General features: G+C 45.7%; 1 protein-coding gene across 11 annotated transcripts in view; it reads left to right on the plus strand.

The window, feature by feature from the left end:
• Nucleotides 1–989: 989 nt before the first annotated feature.
• PRPSAP2 (phosphoribosyl pyrophosphate synthetase associated protein 2) overlaps nucleotides 990–26,031 on the plus strand; it is a 76,236-nt gene continuing 51,194 nt past the window's right edge. The window contains 7 exon segments of one of the 11 annotated variants that reach the window (NM_001280188.1): nucleotides 1,008–1,096; nucleotides 2,457–2,526; nucleotides 11,385–11,480; nucleotides 11,718–11,868; nucleotides 13,197–13,249; nucleotides 18,485–18,551; nucleotides 23,602–23,774. In NM_001280188.1, the coding sequence (NP_001267117.1) occupies nucleotides 11,750–11,868; nucleotides 13,197–13,249; nucleotides 18,485–18,551; nucleotides 23,602–23,774 (412 nt within the window). In that variant the 5' untranslated portion in view covers nucleotides 1,008–1,096; nucleotides 2,457–2,526; nucleotides 11,385–11,480; nucleotides 11,718–11,749. 11 annotated transcript variants of the gene reach the window in all.

Consider the following 26,031-nt stretch of genomic DNA (forward strand, 5'->3'; position numbering starts at 1 on the left):
CCAGCGCTTTGGAGGTCGAGGTAGGAGGATCACTTGAGCCCAGTTCGAGGCGGCAGTGAGCTATGATTGCACCACTGCACTCCAGCCTGGGCAACAGAGCAAGACTCTGTCTCTTAGAAAAGTTTTTTTTTTCCAGTAATATTATTCTTGTATGGTGCAAACACTATATAATGCTGTGCTACTGCCCATTTTCTTTCCAGCAAGGACAAGGCACTCAATTTTCCAGACATTTCTTGAGTACCATACTTGTGCCAGGCCCTGGGAAACAGTGATCAGCAGGAGGGACGAAGAGCCCACCCTCATGGGGCTTACAGTGTACAGGGGCTGAGGTGGTGATATTTGTCAAATAACCACCCAAACACTTAATTAGAAATCGTGATAAGCCCAATGAAAGAAAAGTACATGAAACAGTTTTATTTGGGAAGGGGGTGGTTTAGGGAAGACTCGAAAGTGACAATGGAGCTATCAAGTTCAAGAAGGAGTTAGTAGGGGAGGAGGCTGCAGGAAGAAGTGCACGCCTGGAGGCAGGAACAGCATGTGTCCCGGTAGTTCAGGGTGGCGGGCCCAGGCGGGTGAGAAAGGGCAATGGAGAAGGAAGCAGAGGAGACCGTGCAGACACTGCAAGTGCCAGAAACCCGATCCACACTGGCTTCAGAGGGTGGAGGGGAGGTTCTTCTTGGCTTCCATAATAGAAATGTCCAGGGACCTACCGACTTCAGATTCAGCGCAAACTCATCTGGGCCCGGTCTGTATCCCTCCCTCTCTTTTCTCTCAGCACTTTCCTCAGGCGGTTCCCCTCCTGGCATCCCAGCAGCTGCAGCATCAACAGGAGAGAGTAAGCCTCTCCAGTCCCGGCGCAGGGATGGAGACGGTGTTTCGTGGGCTCCGATTGGCTCAGTAGCCTATCTTTGGAGCGAATCAGCGAGCGGAGAGGGATGAACTTCTCTGACTGGCCAGATCCAGTCACATGCCAACATGTGACGCGTGGAATCTACGCCAGCCACAGCAGAGAGGTGGGGGTTGTGACCGGAGTTAGATGCCAGCGCAGAAGGGACGTGAGCCCAGCCGAGGTACCGCTGAAGAGGAATCAATTTTGGTATGCAGATAATCACTGGGCTCATGGGTCTTGCTCTTTACAAAGAGGTGTGTCCCTGTAAAGTTGTCAGGCAAAGGAAATGTTTCAAACGACTCCATTTCACGAAGTCTCACCTAATTTATAATTCGTTAGTTGAGATGCTTGTATTCTTCGTTTCTAAAATAAGACGTTGAACCATAAAGACTCTAGCTAGCTCTGCAACCTCTGATGAATATTTCATGCCTCATTATTGTGAAAAATCCAAAGCAGAATTGGAGAGAAGATGTGGTATAGGGATTAGGTAAGTGAAGACTGGTGCAAAGCCTCCTGGGTCGAAATTCTGTCCACTGCTTTGTCATTGGAAAAGTTATTTAACGTCGTCGTCTCAGTTCCCACAACTATTAAAATGGAGAGGATAACAACACCTACCTTATGCTCTTGTGAGGATTAAATAAGTTACCGTTAATATATGTAAAGCACTTAAAAGAGGACCATGTGTTTGCTATTATTATGTTATCCATACAATAAAGAGTAAACATTACCTAAGTTATAAAGAACTTAGGCAATGGATACCAAAAGTACCAATTCCTTTATAATAAAAGAAAAAAAGGCGACAAGGCAAATAACGATAATAACTGATAATGGCTGGGCGCGATGGCTCACGCCTGTAACCCCAGCACTTTGGGAGGCCGAGGCGGGCGGATCACTTGAGGTCAGGAGTTTGAGAACAGCCTGGCCAACATGGTGAAACCCTGTCTCTACTAAAAATACAAAAAATTAGTCGGGCGTGGTGGCGCACACCTGTAATCCCAGCTACTCGGGAGGCTGAGACAGGAGAATCGCTTGAACCCGGGAGACGAAGTTTGCAGTGAGCTGAGATCGCGCCGGTGCACTCTAGCCTGGACAACAGAGCGAAACTCCATCTCAAAACAAAAAACTAACAAACGAACAAAAAACTGATCATTTATTATACACCCAGAACTGTGCTTTTAGCACAGTTTTGTTTTGTTTTGTTTTGTTTTTGAGATGGAGTCTTGCTCTGTCACCCAGGCTGGAGAGCAGTGGCGCGATCTCGGCTCACTGCAACCTCTGCCTCCCGGGTTCAAGCGATTCTCCTGCCTCAGCCTCCTGAGTAGCTGGGATTACAGGCGCGCACCACCACGCCTGGCTAATTTTTTTTTTTTTTTTTTGTATTTTTAGTAGAGACGGGGGTTTCACTATGTTGGTCAGGCTGGTCTCGAACTCCTGACCTCGTGATCCGCCCGCCTCAGCCTCGCAAAGTGCTGCAATTACAGGCGTGAACCACCGCGTCTGGCCGTATTGTCTCATTTAATCCTCACAACAGTCTTATGGAATGGGTGCTGCTATCTTTGTTTTTCAGATGAGGAAACAAGCTCAGAGGGTTGAAATGACTTGTCCAAGGTTACAGGCCAGTGGAGGCTTGAACCCAGGTATTTGTAATTCCAAATGTCATACTCTGTCCACATTCATTCCTTGTAACCTGCCTGGGCTGTCACAGTTGGTGTGGGGCTAGCAGCTCCCCAGGGACCAAAACAGGCGCATCCCCGCCCACCGCCCCGCCCATCGTGCCAGCCCGACTCCACCCCTGTGGCTACACCCACGCCCCGCGCCTTCCCCACTGGTGGGCCACGCCCACAGCCCCCAGCCAGGTGCCTCCGCTGTCCGGGCTCTAGCCCCGCCCCCGCCCCCGCCCCTCCCCGCCCACCGGCCTCGCAGTCGCCGCGGACGCGAATCTTGGGCATGGAGTCGCCATTTTGCTACTAGAGAGGCCGCCAGGAGACCCGGCGCTTTCTTCCTTCTGCAGCTGAGGCTGCGGCGGGGCCGGGGCTGGGGTCGGGGCCAGGTAGGCGGGCGGGAGCCAGTGGCGAGCGGCAGCGAGGGCTGGCTGGCTCCGGCATTGCGGGGCGCAGGTGCAAGGGGCGGGGAGCCCGCGGTGCCGGCAGGCGGACGGGTCGGGGTCCCTGGGTGGTGGCTGCTTGGGGGCTCACTGGGGCGACCTCGCGCCCGCGGCCCTTCCATTTTTCCCTCCCTTCTTCCTCTCCCGCCAGGGGTCGGCGGGGGCGGGGGACGGGCGTCCGGTGCCTGGGCTCTCTCCGCTCCCTGAGGCGCCGCTGGGGAGTCGAACCCTGATGATGGGACCTGTGGTGAGCAGCCCTGAAAGCAAGCCCAGACCCAGCCATTCTCCGTCCCTAAGCTGACACGGAGCCCCTGATTTTAATTTACCTGGCTTTGCTAGTTACGAATATATCTCTCACCTCCTAAAGGATGATTTTATCCAACTCAGAACTCACCCCAGCAGAGATTGAGGGGGAACCGTGATGAAATTTTTAAGTATTCTGCTTGATGATAATAATTTTTCTCCTATGTTAATGTTGGCTCCGTTTGGATGTTTAGCTTTTGAAAGGAGTATGAAAATGCGGAATGGGGCTTTGGGGCTTGAGGAGGTGTGATCTCTAGTGTTTAAAAAATTTAATTGCACAAATAGAAATAATTCAACCACATTATTGAACCCCACTAAAGCATATCCTTTTTGTCCATATTCCTTTCCTGCTGCCCTCGTGTGTACCATTATTACTCAGTTGTGATTTGAGCTCGTTCCACTTAAAGTCATTCATAGATACTTTTGCGTCGTGTTGAATATTTATTGAATTTCTATTCTGTGTTTTACTTAATTACTTTATTATGGAACCTTTACACAGGTCTGGTGTACTTGTTCTTTGAAAAGTCTTATGTTGACCACCATCACTGAGCATATAGCTTTTTCCTTATTTCCTTGGGATAATTACCCGAAGTGGAAATACCGAATCAAACTTCTGTTTTCTTTCTTTGGCACTATTATATAAATTGTTTTCCAAACAAGGCATGTTTACAATAGACATTTTTCAAAATCTGGGTATTTGTCCGATTTTGCTCTCTGTATGCAGAATTCAGCGGGGTGCCAAGTCGTTTTCTGTGTGGGTTGAGAGACAGGCTGTGCAGCCCACTGTTGCATAGGACTAACTACTACAAATCATGCTGAGACCGAGCTATTTTTGCGGCTTAGAGGCTTTGCAGCCTTGAGTAAGTTTCTTCATCTGGAAACCTAGCTTCCCTGTCTAAAATGGGTCTCATTCTAGTGCTTGCTTCACTGGGTTGTCATAAGCATTGTGAACACTCAGATGTTAGGCATGAGTTAACATTCTGTTGGAGAGATAAGCAGAGCCTGGGATCATAGAGGAGTGGAAGAGTAATTCGGTTTAGAATTTGCCCTTCAAATTCTCATCAATATTGATATTAAAAACAGATTTCCTTGGAGTGAGGCACATCACTAATAAACATACATAATAAGTTTTTTTATTTTTATTTTTTTTGCAGAGTCTTGCTCTGTCTCCCAGGCTGGAGAGCAGTGGCGCGATCTCAGCTCACTGCAACCTCTGCCTCCCGGGTTCAAGCGATTCTCCTGCCTCAGCCTCCTGAGTAGCTGGGATTACAGGCATGCGCCACCACGCCCGGCTAATTTTTTGTATTTTTAGTAGAGACAGGGTGTCACCATGTTTGTCAGGTTGGTCTCAAACTCCTGACCTTGTGATCTGCCTGCCTTGGCCTCCCAAAGTGCTGGGATTACAAGCGTGAGCCACCATGCCCATCCAATAAACATAAATTTTTATACTTTTTAATTTTTTGACACAGAGTCTTGCTCTGTTGCCCAGGCTGGAGTGTAGTGGCGCGATCTCAGCTCACTGCAACCTCTGCCTCCCAAGTTCAAGCGATTCTCCTGCCTCAGCTGCGCAAGTAGCTGGGGTTACAGGTGCATGCCACCACACCCGGCTCATTTTTGTATTTTTTAGTAGGGGTTTCGCCATGTTGACCAGGCTGGTCTCGAACTCCTGACCTCAGGTGATCTGTCCACCTTGGCCTCCCAAAGTGCTGGGATTACAGGCCTGAGGCACTGCGCCTGGCTGGTTTTTATACTTTATGATGCCTTTTAGTTCATCTTTCAATTTCATTTGTTAATCATTGTGACTCATTGAGGTCAGGCATTATTCAGCAATCATTTGTTTAGCCTCTACCGTGTGGCAGCTGCACAGGGTATACAGCAGAGAATATCATGGTAAAAAATAATCTCTGCTGCCTGGACCTTAAATTCTGATGGGGAAATCTTTTTACCAAGGTTATATCTCTTGTCTGGAAGGTAAAGGCTGAGGCCCAGCAAGGACAAGTGATGTCCACATGGCCTAGTAGCTGGAAGGCAAACCCAACTCTTCACACTCCTACTTCAGCCATCTTTAAGTAGAAGGTATTTACACAGTAGATGCTGTACAGGGAAGACAACACACTTCAGTGTGAGTCTTCCCCATCTGAAATGTGGGTGAGTGGTTTTGAAATGACTGCTAGTCTGTCCAAAGGAAATGATCTCTCAGTGTGGTTTCTTCATTCATGAGACTTAACATTCTCAAATCTTATTCAAAAGAGGAGTATGATTTGCTCTTTAAAAGGTGCTAAGATTCTCTGAAAACGGTGTGTTTTCATACATGTTATAAATAATTCTCACACATTCTAGAGTAAATTTAGAATAAACATAAAGCAGTTATAGCTCATGGGGAAAATAAGGGAGTGTTCTCATTTCACACTAAAACCTTGTGCTAACAAGCCTCCTGCCAGCCCCATCTCGATGATTATTATGTTTTTGAGGATAGTCTTTATAACTTTTCTTGAAGCTTGGTAAAGAACACAGCCTTAATTACCAACAGGAGAAAGGAGAACTAAAACTACAAGCAGGCATTATGGCCGGGCGCAGTGGCTCATGCCTGTAATCCCAGCACTTTAGGAGGCTGAGGCGGGTGGATTACCTGAGCTTGGGAGTTTGAGACCAGCCTGACCAACATGGAGAAACCCTGTCTCTACTAAAAATACAAAATTAGACGGGTGTGGTGGCGCATGCCTGTAATCCCAGCTACTCAGGAGGCTGAGGCAGGAGAATTGCTTGAACCGGGGAGGCGGAGGTTATAGTGAGCCGCAATCGCGCCATTGCTCTCCAGCCTGGGCAACAAGAGTGAAACTCCATCTTAAAAAAAAAAAAAAAGAAAAAAAAGAAAAATAAACAGCCCTTATGTTTGAATAACTTGTGAAGTGAATAGTCACAAAACATGACTATGTTGATTGTCATTTCCAAGTGGATGCTCCCCAGTCCACTCCACCATGTCATTTTGAGGGTGGTCTTAGGTTAGGCTTCTATATAGAAGCCTATATCTGAAGTCTAGAACGTCAGAGACCACATGCAGGGTGTTGCAGGCCATTTTAAACCATGAGAGATAAGGAAAGACTTCAGGAAATATCCTGGAAAAAATATACAAAGGCAGGAGAGCTATCTTGAAATAGTTTGGAGGCCGTCCTGTGGAAAAGGAATTTGATGTTTCCCATAAATCTCTAAGGAGAGTGCAAGTACCAGTGGGCAGAAGCTGCAGGAAGAGGAATCTCAGCATGTTCTTTTGTTTGTTTGTTTTGAGACAGAGTCTTGCTCTGTCACCCAGGCTGGCGTGCAGTGGTGCAGTCTCTACTCACTGCAACCTCCGCCTCCCAGGTTCAAGCGATTCACCTGCCTCAGCCTCGTGAGTAGCTGGGACTACAGGCGTGTGCCACCAGGCCTAGCTAATTTTTGCATTTTTAGTAGAAATGAGGTTTCACCATGTTGGCCAGACTGGTCTTGAACTTCTGACCTCAGGTAATCCGCCTGCCTCGCTCTCCCAATTTGCTGGGATTATAGGCATGAGCCACTGCGCCTGGCCACAGCATGTTCTAAGGAAGAATTTGGAATGATGGGCCCTCAGCAGATGTGGGCATCAGACCCTGGGGCTGTTCAAGCTTCTGTTGAGTGGTTCCTTGGCAGGATTCCTACAGATGGGCTTTGAACAAAAGATTTAGGAGGGATGGGCTGAACTACCTCTAAGATCTCTTCCTACCTCTAAAATACTTTCATTCTAAGTGTTCCAACTCCTATCAGGAATCCTGCTGTACTTTAAGGAGCTTCTTATTTGAAGGTTAGGGGGTGTAAAAAAAATGCCCCTCCCCCCCATGGCTGTTACTGTACTTATATGGTAGATAATCAAGATGTTAGAAGTCAGTTCATAGGTAGCATGTCCGATATGCAGGGCACTGTGTTAAGTGCCTTGCAGAAATTTTACAGTCACCTGTGGGGTCAGTTTTCACAGTTGTATGGATGGCAGAACTGAGGCTAAGAGATTTTGAGTATTAGATAACTTATGCACGTCCTCACTGTGAGTTTAGGGGAAGTATTTCAAGATGCAAACATGAGTTTGACTCCAAATCCTGTATTTACAACTACAGGAAAATTAGTTTGTTTTTATTTCTTTTCCTGGACCTGTAACACCCTTTATTTATTTATTTATTTATTTATTTATTTATTTATTTTTCTGAGACAGAGTCTCGCTCTGTCTCCCAGGCTGGAGTGCAGTGGCATGATCTCAGCTCACTGCCCACTTCGCCTCCCAGGTTCACGCCATTTTCCTGCCTCAGCCTCCCGAGTAGCTGGGACTGTAGGCGCCCACCACCACGCCCACCTAATTTTTTGTATTTTTAGTAGAGACGGGGCTTCACTGTGTTAGCCAGGATGGTCTCGATCTCCTGACCTCGTGATCCACCTGCCTCGGCCTCCCAAAGTGCTGGGATTACAGGCATGAGCCACCGTGCCCGGCAATTTTTTATTTTTTTATTTTTTTATTTTTTTGAGACGAGGTCGCATTCCCATCGTCCAGGCAGGAGTGCAGTGAAGTGGTGCAATCATGGCTCATTGCAGCCCTGACCATCTGGGCTGAAGTGATCCTCCCACCTCATTTTTAAATTTTTTTGTAGAGACTAGGTCTCACTATGTAGCCGAGGCTGGTCTCAAACTCTTGGGCTCAAGCAGTCAGCCCACCTTGGCCTCACAAGGTGCTGGGATTAGCGGTGTGAGTTGCTGTGCCTGGCCATACCTTTTGTTCTTAAACACACATGTTTATTGGTTGAGAGATGGCTTTAGAAGTATTTAAGATCCCTTCCAGAATGTTGATGATTAAACGTATTCTTTCTTTCTTTCTTTTCTTTCTTTCTTCTTCTCTTTTCTTTTCTTTTCTTTATTTGAAACGGAGTCTCGCTCTGTCGCCCAGGCTGGAGTGCAGTGGCGCGTTCTTGGCTCACTGCAAGCTCTGCCTCCTGGGTTCATGCCATTCTCCTGCCTCAGCCTCCCGATTAGCTGGGACTACAGGCATCTGCCACCACGCCCGGCTAATTTTTTGTATTTTTTAGTAGAGATGGGGTTTCACCGTGTTACCCACGATGGTCTCGATCTCCTGACCTCGTGATCTGCCTGCCTCAGCCTCCCAAAGTGCTGGGATTACAGGCATGAGCCACCGCGCCCAGCCAATTTCTTTCATTTATACCAGCCACTCTGCTAGTAGCCTTTGCAGATGCTACATTGTCCCGTAAAAGGCCTTAGCAAACTTTTTCTGTAAAGGACTAGATAATAAATATTTCAGGCTTTGTGGGGCATACTTGCTGCTTTTGTTGTTATCTAGAGACAATTTGTAAACAAATGAGTGTGGCTGTGCTACTGCCTGTATTACAGAAATAGGCTTTCAAGGGACCTGATTTGGCCTGTGTAGGCTGTAATTTGCTGATCTCTGCCCCAAAGCCACTTCCATGGTATAGATGCCACTGTCCACCTTGGTCACTTTAGGGCTTTGGTTAGTTGTGTATACATTTCTGTTTATAAGTCATAGGCAAATTTAAGGTAAATTGCATTGTAGTCTGCCATATTTCCCATTACAGATTCCTGGGTTGTGCCAGCTGGAATGCCTCTGCAGGAAGTGCTAGTGGGACTGTGCAAAATAGGTCTCTATTATAATATCTTCTTGTTTTTTTTTGTTGTTGTTGTTGTTTGTTTGTTTTGGATAGTGGGTCTCAGTCTGTCCCCCAGGCTGGAGTGCAGTGGTATGAACATAGCTGTCTGCAGCTTTGTCCTCCAGGGCTCAAGTCATACTCCCACTTCAGCCTCCCAAGTAGGTGAGATAATAGGCATGCACTACCATGCTTGGCTAATCTTAAAATTTTTTGTAGAGGTGGTAATGTCTCACCACATTACCCAGGCTGGTCGCAAACTCTTGGGCTCAAGCGATCCTCTGGCCTTGGCCTCCCAAAGTGCTGGGGATACAGGCGTGAGCCACTATGCCTGGCCAAGTCTGTATCTTCTAACCCAGATTGCCAAAATAGACTGGTTAGTGAAAAAGCAAATTATAGATACAATTGCACAATTACGTCTTTTTGTGTTTGAAACATTTTATATACACACACACACACACACGTAGATATGTATTTTTTTAATTAATTAATTTTTTTTTTTTTGAGACAGAGTCTCACTCTGTCACCCAGGCTGGAATGCAGTGGCATGATGTCAGCTCACTGCAATCTCTGCCTCCCAGGTTCAAGCAATTCTCCTGCTTCAGCCTCCCAAGTAGCTGGGACTACAGGCGTGCACCACCACACCCAGCTAATTTTTTGTATTTTTAGTGGAGACAGCGTTTCACCATGTTGGCCAGGCTGGTCTCGAACCCCTGACCTCAGGTGATCCACCCACCTCGGCCTCCCAAAGTGCTGGGATTACAGGCGTAAGCCACTGCGTGGCCTTTTTTTTTTTTTTTTTAATTTTTTAGATGGAGTTTTGCTCTCATTGCCCAGGTTGGAATGCAGTGGATCTCAGCTCACTGCAACTTCTGCCTCCTGGGTTTAAGCAATTCTCCTGCCTCAGCCTCATGAGTAGCTGGGATTACAGTCATGTACCACCATGCCTGGCTTATTTTTATTTTTATTTTTTTGTATTTTTAGTAGAGATGGGGTTTCACCATGTTGGTCAGGCTGGTCTCGAACTCCTGGCCTCAAGTGATCTACCCACCTCGGCCTCCCAAAGTGCTAGGATTACAGGCGTGAGCCACTGTGCCTGGCCATATATAATTTTTATGGAGGTCAGATGTATAAATGCATAGAAAAAGTCTTATGTTGTCCCTACCAAACTGATAAGAACCCTCACTTCTGGGGAGGACCTGGGATCGAGGCTGGTGACTTTATCCTTAACTATCATGTTTCAGGTTTTTTTTTTTTCTGAGACGGAGTCTCGCTCTGTTGCCCAGGCTGGAGTACAGTGGTGCAATCTTGGCTCACTGCAACCTCTGCCTCCTGAGTTCAAGCGATTCTCAAGCCTCAGCCTCTAGAGTAGCTGGGACTATAGGCAGCCGCCACCACGCCCAGCTCATTTTTGTATTTTTAGTAGAGACAGATTTCACCCTTTTGGCCAGGCTGGTCTTGAACTCCTGACCTTGTGATCCGCCTGCCTTGGCCTCCCAAAGTGCTGGGATTACAGGTCTGAGCCACTGCGCCCAGCCATGTTTCAGGTTTTTATAGGGAGGATGTGTTTGTGTTTTACTTGTATAATTAAAATTTGAGAATAATGAAAAAGATTAGCTTAGTTTCAGCTCATTGATGATCTACACCAGCCTTCCCAGAGGTCCCAGGTGAACATACAACTGTGGAAATGCAGTGGGCTTGCTGAGAAAGGGCCCCCCTGCCCACAGCCTGCTGGATTGTTGCTGTTCCTCCCATCTAGCATCTCCATTATGTGATGAGGACACTCAGCACTGATGACGACTTTTTTTTTTTGAGATGGAGTCTTGCTGTGTCGCCAGGCTGGAAGTGCAGTGGCACGATCTCAGCTCACTGCAACCTCTGCCTCCCAGGTTCACGTCATTCTCCTTCCTCAGCCTCCCGAGTAGGTGGGACTACAGGCACGCGCCACCATGCCCAGCTATTTTTTGTATTTTTAGTAGAGACAGGGTTTCACCATGTTGGCCAGGATGGTCTCGATCTCTTGATCTCGTGATCCGCCTGCCTTGGCTTCCCAAAGTGCTAGGATTACAGGCGTGAGCCACCACATCTGACCAGCACTGATGATTTATAAGCCAGGGACCTTTTTATTTTTGGCCCACTGCCAAAATTTGGGTGTGACCATAACTGTCATTTGGGTGGTCGCTTAAGTGTCCTTCAAGGTGATTATCTAGTCAGCCCGTGTTCCACTTGAGGAAAATGAAGATGAGAGGTCAGTTTTAGACATGACACAGGGCAGCTGAAAGGCCGGGAAAGGTTTTATGGTAAACAAGGATTACAGGAAAAGCTGGGTGTAGATGGGTCATTTATTCTTTGTTTAAGGATTAATCAGTCCTTGTTCTCGCTAATGGCTCTGCCATTTTTCTGTGTGTTAATCCAGGAGGAATTTTGTTGTCAGAGAATAAAAGGAGGTTGTCCATAATTGACTTTAAGCAGCAATCAGTAAAACATTGAGCTCTTCAGCTCCGCCTTTCTTGTAAGTTTATCATTTCTTCTTAGTGGTTGTGAACATCATGTGATAATGTATTTCCATAAATTTAGGACCCTGAAATCCAACTGAACTTTCTGTTTGTCCATATATATATAATATTTAAAAAATACTATTAGGATGGAAACTAATTTCCTTCAGCTGAAGTCATTTGCTTTTAAAAAAATTCATTCAGGTATATTTCATATCATATGGCAGTTTTTAATAAGTATTATATCCTTCTAGGCTCTGAAAATTGGAAAACCAAGAAGGTTTTGATGTTTTGTGTGACGCCACCTGAATTAGAAACCAAGATGAACATAACCAAAGGTGGTCTGGTGTTGTTTTCAGCAAACTCGAATTCATCATGTATGGAGCTATCAAAGAAAATTGCAGAGTGAGTTATAATTGTACCATTAAAATCTATATTCATTATGTGATGCTTTAAATTTGATAATCAGATTAGCAGTTATTGTTAAACTTGAAAGCAGATATTTTATAATTATAAAATAATTATATCTTTTTTTCATCATGTATCGTTTTTTTCATCATGCAAGATGTTCATGTAGTATGTCTCATCTGTATATATTAAGGGCTATTCTTTTTGTAAACTATCCCATCTCCCTACGTATTCTTTCAGCAGACATTTATTGAGTGCCTTATAAGTGCCAAGGATTGTGTTAGGTGCTATATATATATAAAATTATTTGAGTATAAAGCACACTGGGGCCGGGTGCAGTGGCTCACGCCTGTAATCCCAGCACTTTGGGAGGCCAAGGCGGGTGTATCACGAGGTCAGGAGATCGAGCCCATCCTAGTTAACAAGGTGAAACCCCGCGTCTACTAAAAATACAAAAAATTAGTTGGGCGTGGTGGCGGGCGCCTGTAGTCCCAGCTACTTGGGAGGCTGAGGCAAGAGAATCGCTTGAACGCAGGAGGGTTGCAGTGAGCTGAGATTGCACCACTGCACTCCAGCCTGGGCAACAGAGCGAGACTCTGTCTCAAAAAAAGAACATTAACATGTATATTATATGAAATAACTTATAGCTTATAGTTTAGTATAATTTTAGATATTTATTAAACAAATATTGTACCCCTACTACTGTGTACTAGACCTTGATCTAGATGTTGGGGATTATCAGTGAGTCAAGATCCATCCTTTTTATGAAATTTACATTTTAGTATGGGAGCTAAACAGAAATCAAGTCAACAAAACAAACAAGGTAATTTCAGATGATGTCAATGCTATGAAGAAAACTGTGTGAAAGTAATGATGGGGCAGGTTGTTCTGCTTTAGCATGTGTGCTGAAGTGCTTTTAAACTGAAGGGATGGTGTGTGAGTTGAGAAACCTGAATGAGCCACCAAGTGAAGGTCTGGAGGCAGAGCCCCCCAAGCAGAGGGGACAGCAGATTCCAAGCCTCTGCAGCATGCAGGAGGGGTTCTTGGTGTGTCTCAGGAACGTGGGCTGGAGTACAGAGTGTCCAAGGAAGATGGCTGGTGAGGCAGGCAGAGCGGGACTGCATAGTCCTTCCTGGGGAGACATGGGGTTGGGGTGAGGGGCTAGGTAATGGATTGATGTGACAATTTAATGTTGACTTTAAATTTTATAAGAAGAATAATTTTATTTTATTTTACTCTTATCGATTTACGAGTCTCCTTAAATAGTAAAGATACTGGGTTTCTTCTATTACTTTTTCAGCTTTTTCCCCCTTTCTCTTCTCTAGGCGGCTAGGGGTGGAGATGGGCAAAGTGCAGGTTTACCAGGAACCTAACAGAGGTGAGCTATCTTGGGCATGTGGAACATTGACCTTTTTGTGAAATGTGGCATATTGGCTCTGTCCTTCATCCTTTACTATTGAAACGATTTGATTCAGTTGTACATTTCCATTAGCAAGAAGTCAGGCAGGCAAGGTAGAACAGAGTGGTTTTTTAACTCTCACTAATACCAGCTAGATATGTAACCCTGGTGCAAGTCATTTCTGGGGCTTGAACTCCAGTTCTGAGACTTCATTCAGTAAAAGCTGCAGACATATTTGAACCAGCTGGTCAACTGAATGAACATGAGCTCAACTGTTGCTTAAATTTATGTCACCTTAGGCAGGATGAGTAAATCCTGTCACCTTAGACAGGATGACTAAATCCTGTGTGACCACAGTTTTAGTTAGTCTTTATTTGCACCTAAGCTGCCTTGGGTTAGACTTCATAAAATATTGTTAAGAAATACTTTTTGCTAATTGATACATGTCATTACATAATTCTCCCAAGTTGTAAAAAAAAAGTGTTATTTAACCTTTGTAGGTCCAGGTGTGGTGGCTCATGCATCTAATCCCAGCACTTTGGGAGGCTGAGGCAGGCAGATTCCTTGAGCTCAGGAGTTGAGACCAGCCTAGGCAACATGGCAAAACCCTGTCTCTACTAAAAATACAAAAATTAGCCAGGAGTGGTGGTTTGCACTTGTAGTCCCAGCTACTAGGGAGGCTGAGGTGGAAGGATTGCTTGAGCCCAGGAGGTGGAGGCTGCAGTGAGGTGTGATCATACCACAGAGTGAGACCCTGTCTCAAAAATAAATAAATAGAAAGTGATCTTTGTAATTTCTTTAGCAATGGTGGATATTTGAAATTATTTTAGGCCAGGCGTGGTGGCTCACGCCTGTAATCCCAGCACTTTGGGAGGCCGAGGTGGGCGGATCACCTGAGGTCAGGAGTTCGTAGACCAGCCTGGCCAACATGGTGAAACCCTGTCTCTACTAAAAATACAAAAATTAGCTGGGCTTGGTGGCAGGCGCCTATAATCCCAGCTCCTGGGAAGGCTGAGGCAGGAGAATCGCTTGAACCCGGGCGGTGGAGGTTGCAGTGAGCCAAGATTGTGCCATTGCACTCCAGCCTGGGGGGGAACAAGAGCGAGACTTTGTCTCAGGGGAAAAAAAAAAAAAAGAAATTATTTTAGCAGGAGCGATGGACAGCTTGCATGGGCTTGAGAGTTACACACCTTATCCTTGACAAGTTATTTAACCTTTCTAAACTATAAATAAACTGTAAATTAGGGCTGTTTTGAGGATTAAGTGGGATAACTTGTGTGCCTACCAGTTTTTGGCACACAGTAGGTGCTCAATATATACTTATTCCTGTTCCTTTTCCACTAGAAGATTTAAAAAAACATTTTTTTTTTTTTTTTGGTAGAACGAGGGTCTCATTATGTTGCCCAGGCTTATCTCAAACTCTGGGCAAAAGCAGTTCTCCTATTTCAGCCTCCCAAAGTGCTAGGATTACAGGTGTGAGCCACCAGGCCTGGCCCCCCTACAGGATTTTATCAAATATTTACATATTATAAAGCCTACAGGAGGCTTTGATAAAAAGGCACAAGTTTTGCTGTTCCCATGTTTATCTCCGTTACTGCCTCTTTTCTGTCTCCCAAGATCCCTATGTGGCGTCAGTAGGGAAAAAGTATAATTAAACTCTGCAAGGAGAGTTTGGAGAAGATTCTTCCCCTAGAGGGGACTGAATGATGTTCTTTGTCTGGAGTCTAGGAGGGAAGGTGAAAGGGAGAAGCAGTGGCATAAGACTCCAGGAGACTGGTCCACTCTCCAAGTTTCTGAATAAAGGGAGAGAAAATACTTGGTGTTTATTGGGAAGGAAGGAAGTAATATTTGTGAATTTCTTACTGTTACCAGATACTGAAAAACTGAGTTCAGGAGTTCAGGGATTGATGTTAGGTACGAGGTCCAGTTTGAATCCAGATCTCCCTGACTCTAAAGCTCATTTTCTTTTCTTTTCTTTTTTTTTTTCTTTTTGAGACAGGGTCTTTCTGTGTCACTCAGGCTGGGGTGTAGTGGCATGATCAGGGCTCACTGCAGCCTCTGCCTCCTGGGCTCATGTGCTTCTCCCACCTTAGCCTCCCCAGTAGCTGGTACTACAGGTGGGCACCATGCTGCCAGGCTATTTTTTTTTTTTTTTTTAATATGGAGTCTTGCTCTGTCACCCAGGCTGGAGTGCAGTGGGGCAACCTCGGCTCACTGCCACCTCCACCTCCCAGGTTCGAGTGATTCTCGTGCCTCAGCCTCCCAAAGTGCTGGGATTACAGGTGTGAGCCACACACACACACCCAGCCATAATTTTTTTTTTTTTTTTGATACAGGGCTTTGCCATGTTGCTCAGGCTGGTAAAGCTCATTTTCTTAACATCATACCACATTCTTTTGTAAACTTGTATTCTGTTTTTTCCAACATTTTTTTTTCTCTTATCTTCACAATCTGTTCCCATTTTGCTACTTTTTTTTTTTTTTTTTTTTTTTTTTTTTTGTGAGACAGAGTCTTGCTCCATTGCCCAGGCTGGAGTACAGTGGCGCAATCTTGGCTCACTGCAACATCCGCCTCTCAGGTTCAAGCGATACTCCTGCCTCAGCCTCCCAAATAGGTGGGCTTACAGGTGTGTGCCAGCACGCCCGGCTAATTTTTTGTGTTGTTGGTGGAGACGGGCTTTCACCATGTTGGCCAGGTTGGTCTCGAACTTCTGACCTCAAATGATCGTCCACCTCAGCCTCCCAAACTATTTTCCTACATTTTTAATGAAAATGTTCAAACATATAAAAAAGTTGAAAGAATAGTACAGTGAACTACCGCCTAGCTTGAACAGTTAACATTTTGCCATATGAATATGTATGTGGCGAACCATTTGAAATTAAGTGCAGGCCGGGTGCGGTGGCTCACTCCTGTAATCCCAGCACGTTGGGATGCTGAGGTGGGTGAATCTCTTGAGCCCGGGAGGTCAAGACTGCAGTGAGCCATATTTGCACCACTGTACCACAGCCTAGGCAACAGGGCGAGATGTGTCCCAAAAAAAGAAAAAAAATGTAAGTTGCAGACAGTTAATCCTTGAATACTTGACCATGCATCCTCTAGGAATAATTACTTTCACCTAAATAAATATGATACCATTATCACATTTAAAGAAATTAACTACAGGCAGGGCGTGGTGGCTCACACCTGTAATCCCAGCACTTTGTGGGGGTCAAGGTGGGTGGATCACTTGAGACCAGAAGTTCGAGACCAACCTGGGCAACATGGCAAAACCCCGTCTTTACCAAAGATAAAGAAATTAGCCAGGGTTGGTGGCACACAGCTGTAATCCTAGCTACTTGGGAGGCTGAGGCAGGAAGATCACTTGAGTCCGGGAGGTGGAGGTTGCAGTGAGCTGGGATCACGCCGCTGCACTCCAGCCCGGGCAACAGAGCAAGACCTTGTCTCAAAAAAAAAAAAAAAAAAAAGGAAAAGATAATTAACTTAACAATTAAGGACAATTCTTTTTTTTTCTGTGGCCTCAAGTGATCTGCCCGCCTTGGCCTCCCAAAGTGCTGGGATTACAGGTGTGAGACACCGCACCCAGCCCAACAACGATTCTTTAATCATCTAATATATGGCCTATATTCACATTTCCCTAATTGTCCTAAAGGGTCTTTTATTTTTTATTTTTTTGAGATGGAATCTGGCTTTGTCACCCAGGCTGGAGTGCAGTGGTGCGATCTTGGCTTACTGCAACCTCTGCCTCCCAGGTTCAAGCAGTTCTCCTGCTTCAGCCTCCTGAGTAGCTGGGATTATAGGTGTGTGCCACCAAGCCCAGCTAATGTTTGTATTTTTAGTAGAGACGAGGTTTCACCATGTTGGCCAGGCTAGCCTTAAACACCTAACCTCAGATTATCCGCCTGCCTGGGCCTCCCAAAGTGCTGGGATTACATGTGTGAGCCACCGTGCCCAGCCTAAAGGGTCTTTTATAGTTGTTTTTTCCAACACCTCCACCCCAAACCAGGATTCTTAGTTCAAGGGATTTTTTAAAAAAATATCTCTTTAGTCTCTTCTATTTTAGAACAATCCCCTCACCTCTTCCGTTTTCTTCCTGTGACAGTGAAGAGGTTGTCTTGTAGAATGTCCCATTATGGATTTGTCTAATTGTTTCTTTATGACTGATCACACATATTTTGAGAGTAGGGATATTAGGTCTTATTTATCTTTGTTTCTCACAACATACAATGTTTTGTACCTAATACATTCTGAATTGATAATTGCTGCTGATTGAATGAGTATATAATTTTCTTTTTTTTTTTTTTTTTTTGAGACGGAGTTTCGCTCTTGTTGCCCAGGCTGGAGTGCAATGGCACAATCTCGGCTCACCGCAACCTCCGCCTCCTGGGTTCAAGCGATTCTCCTGCCTCAGCCTCCCGAGTAGCTAGGATTATAGGCATGCGCCACCACGCCTGGCTAATTTTGTATTTTTAGTAGAGACGGGGTTTCTCTATGTTGGTCAGGCCGGTCTCGAACTCCTAACCTCAGGTGATTTGCCCGCCTTGGCCTCCCAAAGTGCTGGGATTACAGGCATGAGCCACTGTGCCTGGCCTATGATTGTCTATAAAGATACTGTGCTCAGACTGGGCACGGTAGCTCACGCCTGTAATCCCAGTACTTTGGGAGGCTGAGGCAGGCAGATCGCGAGGTCAGGAGATCGAGACCATCCTGGCTAACATGGTGAAACCCCGTCTCTACTAAAAAAATACAAAACAGTTAGCTGGATGTGGTGGCGGGCGCCTGTAGTTCCAGCCACTCGGGAGGCTGAGGCAGGAGAATGGCATGAACCCTGGAGGCAGAGCTTGCAGTGAGCCAAGATCGCACCACTGCATTCCAGCGTGGGCGACAGAGCAAGACTCCGTCTCAAAAAAAAAAAAAAAAAAAAAGTTACTATGCCCGGAGTGGTACAGCACTCAACTGTTTGTATATATAAGGGGTGAGAATTATACATTTACTTATTTCAAGTCAGAAATGTAATTCCCTCTTAAAGCTGTGTTTTAAAAAGTGATTAATGGCAGTATGTGTATTATCCCTTGTAACATCTAAAGCCTACTGAGTCTTATAACAGTTTGAGTTGCCATATTCTATTACATTAGGGAATAATACAGATTTTTTTGTGTATTTTGAAAAATTTGAACTATATGCCTTTCCCTCTCTTCTTTTTCCTTTTCCTGCCAGAAACGAGAGTACAAATTCAAGAGTCTGTGAGGGGAAAAGATGTTTTCATCATCCAAACCGTTTCGAAGTGAGTATCCAGCAGAAGTGTTGCTTTCTGGGTTTCAGTTTAGGCATGAGTGTTTAAAATAATGATAGATGGCCAGCCAGGAAGAGTTATAATAGTCTTAAAATTAGTATATCTTACCAATTTAGAATTTAGAAAACTAAGTTTTCTGACATAACTGCTGACTTTTACATGTTCTTTCAGTGTTTTTCCTTCTTTCTTTCTTTTTTTTTTTGAGACAAAGTCCCACTCCTTCACCCAGGCTGGAGTGCAGTGGTGCAATCTCAGCTCACTGTAACCACCTCCTCCCAGGTTCTAGTGATTCTCTTGCCTCAGCCTCCCGAGTAGCTGGTACTACAGTTGGCGCCACCATGCCTGGCTAATTTTTGTATTTTTAGTAGAGACGGGGTTTCACCATGTTGGCCAGACTGGTCTTGAACTCCTGACCTCAGGCAATCTGCCCACCTCGGCCTCCCAAAGTGGTGGGATTACAGGTATGAGCCACCGTGTCCAGCCACTTAGTGTTCTTAACGGGTGGAAATAACCAAGTATCGGAGTAGAGGCTCTTTTTTTTTTTTTTTTTTTTTTTGAGACAGAATTTCACTCTTGTTGCCCAGGCTGGAGTGCAATGACGCGATCTCGGCTTACCGCAACCTCAGCTTACCGCAACCTCTGCTTCCCAGGTTCAAGCAATTCTGCCTCAGCCTCCTGAGCAGCTGGGATTATAGGCATGTGTCACCACACCCGGTTAATTTTGTGTTTCTAGTAGAGACGGGGTTTCTCCATGTTGGTCAGGCTGGTCTCGAACTCCCGACCTCAGGTGATCCACCTGCCTCAGCCTCCCAAAGTGCTGGGATTACAGGTGTGAGCCACTGCGCCCAGCCTGGAGTAGAGGCTGTTAATGATAATAGTATACATTAAGTTTCCTAACAATTAACAGCCAGAATTTTGTAAAACTTGCAGGGAAGCATTTCTAGTTCCCTCCTCTCCCCAAAAGAAACAGAGGCTAGGGGAAGAGACCTTTCTTAGTTGGGGTTCTTTAAGCTTTTAATGCATATAAAAGTGATCATTATTTACTGTTTTATTACATAAATTAGCTGAGAGGATAAAAAACTGTACTGAAGGAATGTGTATTCCTGTCTGGTGTGACCTTTGACACACCTGTGTTCTGGAAATTGTTTGGTCACATATGTTTAAGTTAGGTATAGAAGATTCAATGCAGCGAGGCTGTCTCTGGCACTCTGGAAGGGAGGGTGATCACCTGGAGCCCTACTTTTTTTTTCTTTTTCTTTTTTCTAAGAGGTAGAGTCTTGCTCTGTTGTCCAGTCTGGAGTGCAGTGGTGAGATCATAACTCACTACAACTTCAAACTCCTGGGCTCAAACTATCCTCCTCCCTCAGCCTCCCAAGTAGCTGGGACTACAGGCATGCACCAGCATGCTCACCTCATTTTTTCATTTTTTGTAGAGATGGAGGTCTCACTGTATTGCCCAGCTGGTCTCAAACTTTTGGCCTCAAGTGATCCTCCTGCCTCGACCTCCTATATTGCTGAGATTCCAGCAATATAGAAGGTGAGCCTATCACACCTGGCCTTAAAGCCCCACTTTCCATTGTGTGTTTGTCCACAAATGTCCCTAAATGCTTCTGTGTATGAAGTTCTTCACTCAGAACAATTTTTAATGTCTAGAAATCAGTTTGTCTAGTGCATTATTTTTTAGCTTAGAGAGTCTGAAAGTTGCTGCATGCTTAATTTGTGTATATACATATATAATACCAACGAAAGGGAAGAAGAAGGCCATTTCGGGAGACTTTAGTCTTGGAACACACATTTTTTTCACCTAAATTTTGAACATTTTCTCTCCTGGTCTTTGGTTTATTGGGATGAAGTCACAAAACCCCCATCTCTCCTGGGAAGAGGAGTGGCAGGGGAGACCTGTCCTTGCATCCTATAGCCCTGGCAAACGGGTGTGCTCTGAAGGAGGAAGGGTGTGGAGGGCCTTTGCCACGGTGCCCTAGCTTCACCTTCTGCTGTGACACCCAGGATTCTCAGCAGAGCTGGAGGTGGGGGCACGGAGCGCCAACTGCCCCTCCTGCTGCTGTCCTCTTTCCCCTTTCCCAGGTCTGCCACCAAACCAGGGTGGAAGTGGAGGACTCACCTGTGCCCACATCTTAACCCTTTACCTCCAGCATCGGGGTAGGGAAGGGGCGGGCACACAACAACTTACACGGCTTCTGGCTCCTTGGTTTCTGTGTCTGTGGTACTTTTATGTCCTTACAGACAAGTGTGATTCCATTGGATAAATGCACAGAGGTTGTGTGGATTACCCAAGGGGATGGGTAGGCATTGAGGGCACCCCTGGACTTAGAATTTAGGACTTCAGAAGGGTGACTGCTGATCCTTCTCATTTTCAAGTCCTTCTGGTTCTTTATTTTTGTACATTTCAATACTTATCCTGTGCCCCTGTCTTTTGTCAGTTTCATATTCCTCTAATCAGAATCACTCAGCACCCCTTTCATTTTCTCTCCGTGTCTCATTTTGCATTGTTCCATACCTGACGTAAGCTTGTGTTAACTCGGGTTCTCAGTCTTGTCCATGTTGCAGAGTTTGGACGTCATGGTCTTCTTTGTGAAATACCATGAAATAACATTTAGTGTTGAGGGCCAGATGTGGTGGCTCATGCCTGTAATCCTAGCACTTTGGGAGGTCGAGGTGGGCATATCAGTTGAGGCCAGGAGTTTGAGACCAGCCAGGCCAACACGGTGGAACCCTGTCTCTACTAAAAATACAAAAAATTAGCTGGGCATGGTCATGAGCGCCTGTAGTCCCAGCTACTCAGGTGGCTGAGGCACGAGAATTGCTTGAACGCAGGAGGCAGAGGTTGTAGTGAGCTGAGATCACGCCACTGGATTCCAGCCTGGGTAAAAGAACAAGGCTCCATCTCGAAGTAAAAAAAAAAAAAGGCTGGGCGAGGTGGCTTACACCTATAATCCCAGAGCTTTGGGAGGCCGAGGCGGGCAGATCAGGAGTTCAAGACCAGCCTGGCCAACATGGTGAAACCCTGTCTCTACTGAAAATACAAAAATTAGCTGGGCGTGGTGATATGCGCTTCTAATTCCAGCTACTTGGGAGGCTGAGGCATGAGAATCGCTTGAACCCAGGAGACAGAGGGTGCAGTGAGCCAAGATGGCGCCACTGTACTCCAGGCTGGGTGATAGAGTGAGACTCCGTCTCAAAAAAAAAAAAAAAGCCTGTAATCCCACCACTTTGGGAGGCCCCAGGCGTGCACATCACCTGAGGTCGGGAGTTCAAGACCAGCCTGACCAACATGGAGAAACGCTCTGTCTGCTAAAAATGCAAAATTAGCCGGGCATGGTGGCGCGTGCCTGTGATCCCAGCTACTCGGGAGGCTGAGACAGGAGAATTGCTTGATCCTGGGAGGTGGAGGTTGCGGTGAGCCGAGATCATGCCATTGCACTCCAGCCTGGGCAACAAGAGCAGAACTCTTGTCTCAAAAACAAACAAACAAAAAAATGATTTAGTGTTGTCAGATACATCTTATACTTCATTTTACTACAGATTAGTGGTAGCACTAAAAATAAAAGAGAAATTTAAAATTAAGAAAATTCCATCCATTAACTGAAGTTTTCCTGTATTTCAAACAAGACTGTCCTTATCTGAGTTCAGTAATGGAAAGCCTTGTTCCTCCACTCTTATCCTTCCCATAGAATACTTTTCTGAAAATTTTTTTTTTTCCTAAGTTAATTAACAGGGTGAAAGTCTCTTTTAACTCATCAGATGTCAGACTTGTTGTATAGTGACAGAGAATCTACTCACCCGAATGTTCTGTGTTTCCATTCACTCCTTCTTTCATTAACAAATACTTATTTTGAATGTCTACAATATGTGAATTACAGTTAGTTACACGTATGCAAGATGCCTCCATGATTAAAACAGAGAAAGTCCTTGTCCTTGTGGAGTTTATATTCCAGTGGAGGAAGACATAAAGTGAGCATAATAAAGACATAGATTATCTAGAAGGTGATGAGTGGTTTGGAAAAAAATAAGACAGCATGGTGAGATGATAGTGGTGAGAGGGCAGAGAGAGGCAGACAGGGTAGGCCTCATTGTGGAGGTGACATTTGAACAGAGACTAGAGAAGGTGAGGGAGAGTCAGGTGACTAGGTGGGGAGAAAAGCATTGCAGGCAGTGGGAACGCCTAGAGCAAGCCCCTTAGCGGTGTGAGCTGCTGTGGGAGGACTGAACAGGGTCAGGTGTGGCCAGGCAAGAGGGGAGGGGCGGATCCTCAACTTTGGACTGGAGTTGTAAATTTGAGAGTTGCCACCATCTATGAAGCTGTGAAATTAGATGAGAAGCCCAAAGGACGAGAGGGAACAGAAAGAGAGGACACATGAGCAAGTCCTGGGACGTGAGGCTGGGGAGAAGAGGAACCAGCAAAAGAAACCAAGGGTGGAAGGAGGACACCAGAGAGGGGCATTCTGGAAGCCAAGTGACCGTGGACATGGCCGCATGGAGGCCACTGATGACCTTTATGAAAACAAAGCTTCACTGGACTATTTGGGAGAGACTGAGAGTAGATAAATTGGAGATAGTGTAAGATGTACAGCAAAGGGGAGCAGAGGGGAGAGTGGTTATGAGTCGTGTTAATGGAAGTAACAGAATGTTTGTGGCCGATGGGTTGTCAGTGGTGGAGGCAGGAGAGGAGAGAGAATTCCTTACATAGGTGTGCCATTTGGAGGGATTAATTTTAGGGCCACTGGCATGGAAATTTCCTCTGACTGATGACTGAGGGCAGGCCGACTCCTGGGGCACAGATGCACATAGTGGGAGCTTGTGGACACGCTCCTCTGAGAGTACTTAAGTAGGGTGGTCAGTTGAGAGCAGATGATGGGGGATCTTATGGAGGCCTGAGAAAAGAGGAATTTATTGGTTGGTTTTTTTCTGCCTTGCACCTTAGGTTGTATAAAGGCATGAGTAACACACTGCTGACACTTTTTGGAACAGGGAATACTGTGTTGTAGATCCCTTGATGAGATTTGCTGTGTCTTTGTTACAGGGACGTGAACACCACCATCATGGAGCTCCTGATCATGGTGTATGCATGTAAGACCTCTTGTGCCAAGAGCATCATCGGCGTGATACCCTACTTTCCTTACAGCAAGCAGTGCAAGATGAGAAAAAGAGGCTCCATTGTCTCTAAATTGCTGGCTTCCATGATGTGCAAAGCTGGTAAGAATGGCAGATGTTTCACAATTAATTGGGGGCCTGGGAGTTTTATTTATTTATTCTCTCTTTTTTAAGACAGGGTCTTGGCCTGTCACCTAGGCTGGAGTGTAGTGGCGTGATCATAGCTCACTGCAACTTGAACTCCTACAGTCAAGCAGTCCACCAGAGCCTCCCAAGTAGCTAGGACTATAGGCACATACCACCCTGCCTGCTAATTTTTAAATTTTTTGTAGATACTGGGTCTTACTATGTTGTTCAGGCTGGTTTTGAACTGCTGGCCTCAAGGGATGTTTCTGCTCCGGCCTCCCAGGGTGCTGAGATTATAGTCATGAACCACCATACCCTGCTGGAGTTTTATTTTTACCTTAGAAATATCAAAGTAATGGCTGAGCACAGCGGCTCACGCCTGCAATCCCAATGCTTTGGGAAGCTATGTGGGATGATCTTTGAACTCCTGGGCTCAAGTGATCCCCCTGAGTAGTTGGAACTATGGACATATACCACCGTGCCTGCCTAGATAGGCATATATTGGAAAAGATACATATTATTCTGTGTCAGGCATTTTCAGGTAACAACCTAAGTATTTTTCCTGTGTTTCTAAATAACCTTCATAGTTGTTATTGGGTATGTGTGTCAATATATTTGTGTTTGTGTGTGTGCACGCTTATATAAGTGTATATGATTTTATTTATTTATTTATTTATTTTGAGATGGAGTTTCGCTCCTGTTGCCCAGGCTGGAGTGCAATGGCATGATCTTCGCTCACCGCAACCTCCACCTCCCTGGTTCAAGCGATTCTCCTGCCTCAGCCTCCCAAGTAGCTGGGATTACAGGCATGCGCCACCACGCCCGGCTAATTTTGTATTTTTAGTAGAGACAGGGTTTCTCCGTGTTGGTCAGGCTGGTCTCAAACTCCCGACCTCAGGGATCTTCCCGCCTCAGACTCCCAAAGTGCTGGGATTACAGGCGTAAGCCACTGCACCCGGCCTGTGATTTTTTTATTTTAATTTTTATTCTGTTGTATTTATTTATTTTTTGAGACGGAGTCTTGCTCCGTTGCCCAGGCTGGAGTGCAGTGGTGGCACCTCGGCTCACTACAACCACTGTCTCCTGGGTTCAAGCGATTTTTGTACCTTAGCTTCTCTAGTAGCTGGGACTACAGGTGCCTGCCACCACACTCGGCTAATTTTTGTATTTTTAGTAGAGATGGGGTTTTGCCATGTTGGCCAGGCTGGTCTCGAACTCCTGACCTCAAGTGATCCACCTGCTTTGGGCTCCTAAAATTCTGGGATTACAGACACAAGCCACCATAGCCAGCCTGAATGTATATGATTTTAGAAGGTATGTATCACGGAGCATTTGCACAGAGTGAATAGAATAAAAGTCCCCATATCACTGCATTTTAAGACAGGTACTTATTGTAGAATAAACCTTCTTTTTTTTTGTTTGTTTTTTGAGACGGAGTCTTGCTCTGTTGCCCAGTCTGGAGTGCAATGATGTGATCTTGGCTCACTGCAACCTCCACCACCCGGGTTCAAGCAATTCTCCTGCCTCAGCCCCCAGAGTAGCTGGGATTGCAGGCACACACCAACATGCCCAACTAATTATTATTATTTTTATTTTTTATTTTTGAGTCAGTCTCACCTGTCATCCAGGCTGGAGTGCAGTAGCGCGATCTCGGCTCACCGCAACCTCCACTTCCTGGGTTCAAGTGATTCACCTGCCTCAGCCTCCTGAGTAGCTGGGATTACTGGCACCCACCACCACGCCTGGCTAATTTTTGTATTTTTAGTAGAGACGAGGTTTCACCATGTTGGCCATGCTTGTCTCGAACTCTTGACCTCAGGTGATCCACCTTCCTCAGCCTCCCAAAGTGTTGGGATTACAGGCGTGAGCCACCACGCCCAGCCCAGAATAAACTTTCTAAGATAGTTTTTCAGTAAAGGCAAACGTAAAACAAACATTTAAAAACTAGGCAGGGTGCGGTGGCTCACGCCTGTAATCCCAGCACTTTGGGAGAACAAGGTGGGCGATCACCTGAGGTTGGGAGTTCCAGAGCAGCCTGACCAACATGGAAAAACCCCGTCTCTACTAACAATACAAAATTAGCCGGGTGTGGTGACACATGCCTATAATCCCAGCTACTCGGGAGTCTGAGGCAGGAGAATTGCTTGAACCCGGGAGGTGGAGGTTGTGGTGAACCAAGATCATGCCGTTGCACTCCAGCCTGGGCAACAAGAGCAAAACTCCGTCTCAAAAA

The sequence above is a fragment of the Pan troglodytes genome, chromosome 19, assembly GCF_028858775.2.
Source record: "Pan troglodytes isolate AG18354 chromosome 19, NHGRI_mPanTro3-v2.0_pri, whole genome shotgun sequence".
NCBI classification, from domain to species: Eukaryota; Metazoa; Chordata; class Mammalia; order Primates; family Hominidae; genus Pan; species Pan troglodytes.